At 36.9% G+C, this 7,036-nt stretch overlaps 2 protein-coding genes across 2 annotated transcripts; one reads left to right on the top strand and one right to left on the bottom strand.

Annotated features, from left to right (window-relative positions):
• Positions 1–1,726: 1,726 nt before the first annotated feature.
• Positions 1,727–2,268, top strand: LOC104218174 (uncharacterized). The gene is made up of 2 exons (XM_009768601.1): positions 1,727–1,846; positions 1,960–2,268. The coding sequence occupies exons 1-2, from the start codon at positions 1,727–1,729 to the stop codon at positions 2,266–2,268; spliced, it is 429 nt and encodes a 142-aa protein (XP_009766903.1).
• Positions 2,269–3,370: 1,102 nt separating this feature from the next.
• Positions 3,371–4,820, bottom strand: LOC104218175 (uncharacterized). Its single transcript, XM_009768602.2, has 5 exons — positions 4,578–4,820; positions 4,425–4,478; positions 4,267–4,337; positions 3,618–4,158; positions 3,371–3,478 (listed from the first exon to the last, which is right to left on the bottom strand). The coding sequence occupies exons 1-5, from the start codon at positions 4,818–4,820 to the stop codon at positions 3,371–3,373; spliced, it is 1,017 nt and encodes a 338-aa protein (XP_009766904.2).
• Between the last annotated feature and the right edge of the window lie 2,216 nt (positions 4,821–7,036).

Below are 7,036 nucleotides of genomic sequence, written 5' to 3'. Positions count from 1 at the left end.
TGGTTGCAAACACTAGTTTAGGCTTTGTTGGTTTTGGCTCTTCTTGAGAAAGAGAGCCTAAGTCTCTAGAATTAGTCCAACAAGGAATTTGGGCGTACTCAAGAGAATTGATAGCCCCAATTAAAGGGTTAAACCGAGAGATTGTAATACCCGACTTGAACCTTAATTCCTTGCACAAATGTGCATACCCAATTGATCTTGAGAAAGTCAATTAGGGCAGAATCACTCGAACTACCGAGAGTTATATAGTAGGTAGAATCGTGCAATGATTATATCATAATCCCCGAGTATGACAAACTAGCCTTAGACATAAGAACCCGTTAATTATCCACCTAGGTGAAGGTCACTTTCCTAGTGTCTTTTAACTCATTAGAACATCTTCAATAGCTTTCTCTTAGCATAACGTAGCTCAGTTTAGCATATTGGTAGTATAAATTTAGAAGTTAATCAAAAACCCAAAAATGTTTAGAAGTACCATTAGGATCAATTCCACAACTCTGACTTAGATAGACACTCAATTCTAATTTCTAGCTCCCTGTGGAAATCGATCCCGACCTTACCGGGTAAAAGCTGCTTTGACCTCTCTTGCTACTCTGTAGTAGTATCGGGTTGGCTTTGATCATTAACCGGGAACAATGATATGATGTATCAATAAATAACAGCTGAGATTGAGATATGATATGAATGCATGAATATGACTGAGTACTAAATATCAACGAAATCAGTGAGATGACAACAAGAAAACGACCGCTATGGGTCCTAACAATATCATCTTAAAGCCTAGGCATGATATCTAGCATGATTGATAGCTCAGTTACTTTATCACATGGTGAAAACACAGATATCAACAAAATAGGGCCACTATACAATGCCAGGGAAACAACGAAGTCATAATTCATAGGGTGCACACCCATACGCCCGTCACCTAGCATGTGCATCACCTCAATACCAATCACACAACACAAACTTTGGGGTTTCATACCCTCGGCACTAAGCTTAGAAGAGTTACTTATCTTGAACAGGCCAATTCCAACATCGAGCAAGCCAAGTGATGCTCCAAAAGTGCCATCACACGCGTAACAATCTCCGGACGGTTAAAAGCTAGCCCAAAACAACTCAAATACATCAAACAATGCTAAAGAAAATAATTCCAAATGGTAAAGATCGAATCCTTAATCAAAACCCAAAACAAGCCAAAAATCACACCCGGGCCCACACCTCGAAACCTGACAAAACTTATAAAACTGAGAGCTTATTTAATTACTAGTCCAACCATACTAGTTTCACTCAATTCCGACTCCAAATTGATGTTCAAAACTCAAAAATTCATATTATGAAACTTTAGGCCAAAACCCCCAATTTCCTCTTTAAAATTCATCAACCAAAAGCTAAAATCGAAGATAGATCGGAAAATGGTCAAATATACCCCTGTACTATTGAATATAGTATTTAGAAAGGCTCCGTTATACTATTGGTACTTTTGACTCCCTACCGTTACAGTATTGAATATTTCTACCCTTTCATTAACGGAGGGGACACGTGTTCAATGCCTGTGCAATTTTCAGACCCAACTTAAATACCCATCTCACAATTAACTACCCGACCCACCCATTTCAATAACCCAATACCCAATTAAATGAAAACCCCACTTAAATAAAAACCCTTGTCTGTATCAGTTTTATTCATAATCTAACTCCTCTCTACACTGAAATTGTGTCCTCCACCCATGTCTGAATCCAGTTGTTCTTCGAAAAGAAGGTGCTTTTGTGGTGATATTGCCAACAACTTCACTTCAACCACTGTTTATAACCCTGGTAGGAGATTCTATAAGTGCGCGAAACCTGAAGTAAGTGATATATATCTATAGATTTATATGCCGTTTATATAATTCTGACATTTGTTACAAAATTCCAATTTTGTTAGTTTTCTGAGCTATTTTGTATTGATTTGGTTTGTAAGAATGAATCATGTGGTTTTTGGGAGTGGCAAGACGAAGTCTTACTTGACAGAGCTTTGGTTGTTATTAACAATTTCAAGTCGAAGTTTGATGTTGCTCAAGTTCAGCTTATTACCCTGAATAAGGCATTAGATGCGTGCAAGATTGAAAGGGAAAGACTGATGCAAAAAGTGGATGCATTAGAGGCTATAAATATTGTTGAAGCAAACAAAGCAAGAGAGTTGGAAGAAAAAGTGTTGAAGTTGAAGATGTTCATTATAATTTCATGCGCGCTATTTGTTGGATTTGTTACGGCTTTCTTGATGAAATGAAGCTCAGAATATGTAGCATTGTGTTGGTGGACATTATGTAGTATTTTGTAATGAAGTTTTTGATTTCATTAATTTATTTTGTATTTTGGATAAAGTTAATTGCAATGAAGTTTTTGATTTCATGTCCTTTGCGTCCAGTTCTTCTTACTTAGTGTGTATTAAAAAGGTATTGAATGCACTAGTTGCTTGCTATTTCAAGTGAACACAACTGCAGAACTGCATATTTATACCTGCTGAATACAACTGCATATTTACACAACTACATATTTTGAGTAAATCAACTGCAGAACTGCAGAACATACCTGCATATTTCCTTAACAATACCAACTACAGTAATTAGCACATAATTGACTTTAACTGCAATAACTATACCAACTGCAATAATTAGCACACAAATGGCTACAACTGCAGTAACTATACCAATTGCAGTAATTAGCATAACAGCAGAATTAGCAAAATAAAGACAACATCATTGACAATTGCAGTAATTAGCAAAACAAAGGCAACATCATTGACATTCAACATTAACCATCTAAAATGTACTGTCACAGCAGTAAATATATGTCTTGATAATTGGATGTCATTCTATAACCCCAAAAACTTACAATACTAAGTTATAAGATGACATCCATTTTAAGTTTCAGTACTAACAACATCAAAGACCATTAAATACTACAAACGTATAGTCGGATTGCACTAATTACATCCCAAAAACAAAACAAAATAGTTCCAAATTTGAGGTTCATTTTCCTTTCCTTGCTTTCAGCTTCCCAATCCTCAGTTGCATTTGCTTCTCTAGCTGATTCCCAGTTGTAGCAGACTGTCCCTTCCAAGTAAGTGATGGTGGTGTATATGGAAGATCTCTGGGCTCACTAACACCATTGGTGTCACCTGTGAAGTTAATTGATCTTGTCCCAGTTGGTATAGCTATTTCTTGCCTCTTTTGAAGTCTTGTCATAATTTCTGAGATAGGCATAAGCCTAACAACAACATCTTCATCATTGCCAAGTTCTGGGATGTTAGCATCTACATTCTTGCTTGACTGCCCAACTCTCCTAGTTGTAGGTGTTGGCATAAAGGTAAATTATATGCCTTGACTGGGTTAAGATACTGGAGGATTTGATAAGCTTATATATTCTTGTGTTTCCTCATCTATTAAAGATCTTTCCTTCTTTTGAGGTTGTTTTGCCTTGCCTTTCCCTTTTGATGGCTGTTAAACAAAGAAGATAATTCAGGTAATATACACAAACACAAATAAATCTAAACACAGCTAGATAATTGATGTAAATTATCATGCCACAGGTCATTGCATTATGGTCTGATTGTCCACATTTACTACAAGTCATCACCCTACCCTTTCTGGACAAAGACCACCCTCCTTGCCTTTTAATTGCTTCATTCTTCTCCCTGTCCCTCTTAACCTTTGGCCTGTCAGCCATCATCACAAAATCTGGTGGTTCCATTTTTTGGGAAGGTTCAATTTTCCAAAAATTTTCTCCTGGAACAGGCTGTAACTTATTTTTGTAAGTCAATAAGTATGCCTCCTTGCTAAACCACCAATGCATTCCTGTTAGTGTGTCTATATTCTTATAGAGCATAGCTGCAATAGCATGAGGGCATGGGATTCCACTAAGATCCCATGCCCAACAAGTACACAAACCCAAATCCAACCTAACACAATGTTTATCACCTCCCTCAAACACTTCATACCCATGGTAACCATTGGCATTGACTTTACAACATTGACCAATCTGTAGATACTCACTATATAATTGCATGCTTTTTGGACTGAAATCAGTAGTCCATGTCTTCACTTCCTCTTCATGTACCCTAATCATATTCATGACCTTGAGTCTTATATCCTCCAATATCTTAATTATTGTCTTGAATCTAGTTTCCAGAATCCAATTATTAAATGATTCAGTCAGGTTGTTATCAACTGATTGATTCTTGTATATAGTATCCAAGTAAGCTCTACACCAAGCTTAAGGTGGATACTTCAACAGACCGTCAGCAGCTTCCTTCTTCAGTTCTCCTAATTTCTTTAGTTGATCTTTGAATTCCTCTTCCTATGTGGCTCATGCACACCACCAAAGCAACTTCTTGTGTTCTCCAGTATTAAATGATTTGCACCAGTTGGCCTCAATATGCCTGACACACAATCTATAGTGTGCTTCTGGAAGGACAGTTCTGACAGCTTCAGTTAATCCCTAGATATTTTCAAGTCAACCAAAAAAAATTGTATCAGCTAGTGTGCATAAAACAACAAAGTAAATGACAGAAGAAATACAATAAAACAGGAAATTTACTTTTTGCATGTCTGACATGAAAGTGATCCCTTCACCATCTTTGAGGTTCAAGGAATTCTTTAGCAATTCCATAAACCAAATCCAGATTGCCTTTGTTTCTTTGTCAACAACTGCCCATGCCAAAGGGTAGAAGTGATTGCTACTATCCTGACCAATAACAACTAGCAATATTCCCTTGGCCTTACCCTTCAAAAATGTACCATCAACACCAATATATGGTCTAAGCCCCAAACTAAAACCCATTTTCATTGCTTGAAAGCAAATTTACATCCTAAGAAATATTCTTTTCCCTTCAGCAAGTGCATTTTTTGAAAGATTGATAACAATATTACTTCCAGGATTACTTTCCCTTAATGCAATAGCATAAGCCTCAAGCTTATTGTATTCATCAGTAAAACTGCCCTCTAGAGTCTCCAATACCATCCTCTTTGCCCTCTTGCACTTCCCATGACTAACATTTAACTCAAATATCCTCTTCAAGTCAGCCCTCATCTCCCTTACCTTATATTTTGGATCATCTTGTAAATTCCTCTTAAAATATTGAGCTATTGTGTGATAGTCAACAGTAGGATTATTAAATGAAGTGCCACAACTATGGTCTGGATTTAGGGTCTTAATTTTAACCCTAGCATCCCCTTCCTTGGATACTAAACAAACAAAAGGGCAGTCTTTTGTGTTTGTGCAAGTATACCTAACCCTAATCTTGTCACTCTTTTCCAATTTCAGTTCTTTCTTATTGGCCAAAGAATACAACTTAAGACACTTCCTAGCTTCTGCAATATCCTTAAAGGTTATACCCTTATACAACTCCTTATACTCGTTAAGTTGTTCAGTTATGTCCCTATTTTTTGTGATTTTAACAGTTTCAGTTCTTCAGAATCATACCCATCAGAATCAGAACTAGAGTCAGACCCTATATCACTCAAGCTGCAATCAGTGCCAACCTCATCCACATTATGGTCTACAATATTGGATATACTATGCAAGGGAGGATCACATTCATCAACAACAAACAAGTTGATTACTTTTTATTCATACAAATTAGCTTCAACAAATGTCTAATACCCTCATCCCCTAATATCTCATAAAGTGTACCACAAGGGCCTTCAACTATTAGTTGTTGAACCCCTACATACCCCAGATTTTCTACAAACTCATTGACTAAATCAGCAAAAGATAGAAGGTCTAGGTCATACCCTTTCTTAATGTGTTGCACTTTCTTTGGGTATGGCACTTGTGGGTTACAAATCCAGTCACCGCCATAATTAAATATTAAGTCAATTAATACCATCACTGACTTTCTGCAAACATACAACAAAGAAAAGACAGAAAAAATTTAGAAACAATAAAGAATTCTAGCAAAAGAGGCATAAAAATAGGAATAAATATGTGAAGTCCCCCCTCCCCAACAATAAAGAAAGACAGAATTTGCATTTACAGTGGCACTATGAGGGTCCTCCCTTAATAAAGAATTCACAACACAACAAATAACCCCAAAAATGCCCGACATGCAAGTGATTTAAAGGACCCATTTCTATACTACCAAACAAAAAGTAACCAAATTTATATGGGACTATCTAGATAACAACAAAAAATGTAAACAATACAAAAATAAGAAACCCTAAACCACCTTTAAGAAATTATTCGAAACCCTAGAACACAAAACCTATACCAGCTAGAACATTCAACAAAATAGCATAACAAATCGACTAAAAAAACAAAAAAGTGAACAATTTCATGAAGAAGGATGGTACCTTTGAACTCGTCCAATCTTAAATCGACAAACTTCATGTGCAAACCTTCTATCGCCAAACTTCAGTAAAGAACTCGGACTTAGAAAAGAGAGACAAAACTAGGGCTGACCGGTGTAAAATGAGAAGTGTTTTTATTTATGTGGGGTTTTCATTTAATTGGGTATTGGGTTATTGAAATGGGTGGGTCGGGTAGTTAATTGTGAGATGGGTATTGTTGGATCTGAAAATTGCACAGGCATTGAACACGTTTCCCCTCCGTTAATGAAAGGGTAGAAATATTCAATATTGTGACAGTAGGGAGTCAAAAATACCAATAGTATAACGGAGCCTTTCTAAATACTATATTCGATAGTACAAGGGTATATTTGACCCTTTTCCGAAGATAGATTCACGGAAAATAACCAAAACCGAGTAGAGAACACTTACCCCCAATTCATATTGTGAAAATTGCTTCAAGAATCGCCTCAATCCAAGCTCCATAGCTCCAAAAATGCAAAAATGGCTGAAACCCTCGAAATAGAGTACGTTATACTTCTGCCCAGACATCCTCTTTCAAGAACGCGGTAACACCATTCCATTCGCGATGAACAAAAATATCATCCACCAAAATGCTCTACGCGTTCGCGCAATAAGCCTCGCGAACGCGATACACACTGGAGACAGAAATGCACGAACACGGCCCAAGCCTTGCGAACACGATGAAGG

This window comes from Nicotiana sylvestris, chromosome 7 (assembly GCF_000393655.2).
Source record: "Nicotiana sylvestris chromosome 7, ASM39365v2, whole genome shotgun sequence".
In the NCBI taxonomy this organism is placed as follows: Eukaryota; Viridiplantae; Streptophyta; class Magnoliopsida; order Solanales; family Solanaceae; genus Nicotiana; species Nicotiana sylvestris.
The sequence above is the reverse complement of the archived record's forward strand: the minus strand, read 5'-3'. Positions and strand labels throughout refer to the sequence as shown.

Bases quoted from the DNA above. Each gene is read 5' to 3' on its own strand.
- LOC104218174 (XM_009768601.1), top strand. From the start codon at position 1,727: ATGTCTGAATCCAGTTGTTCTTCGAAAAGAAGGTGCTTTTGTGGTGAT. The intron at 1,847-1,959 runs GTAAGTGATATA...TTGGTTTGTAAG, and splicing joins ATAAGTGCGCGAAACCTGAA to AATGAATCATGTGGTTTTTG.
- LOC104218175 (XM_009768602.2), bottom strand. From the start codon at position 4,820: ATGGGTTTTAGTTTGGGGCTTAGACCATATATTGGTGTTGATGGTACA. The intron at 4,479-4,577 runs GTAAATTTCCTG...GAAAATATCTAG, and splicing joins TCATGTCAGACATGCAAAAA to GGATTAACTGAAGCTGTCAG. The intron at 4,159-4,266 runs GTATCCACCTTA...TCTGGAAACTAG, and splicing joins GCTGCTGACGGTCTGTTGAA to ATTCAAGACAATAATTAAGA.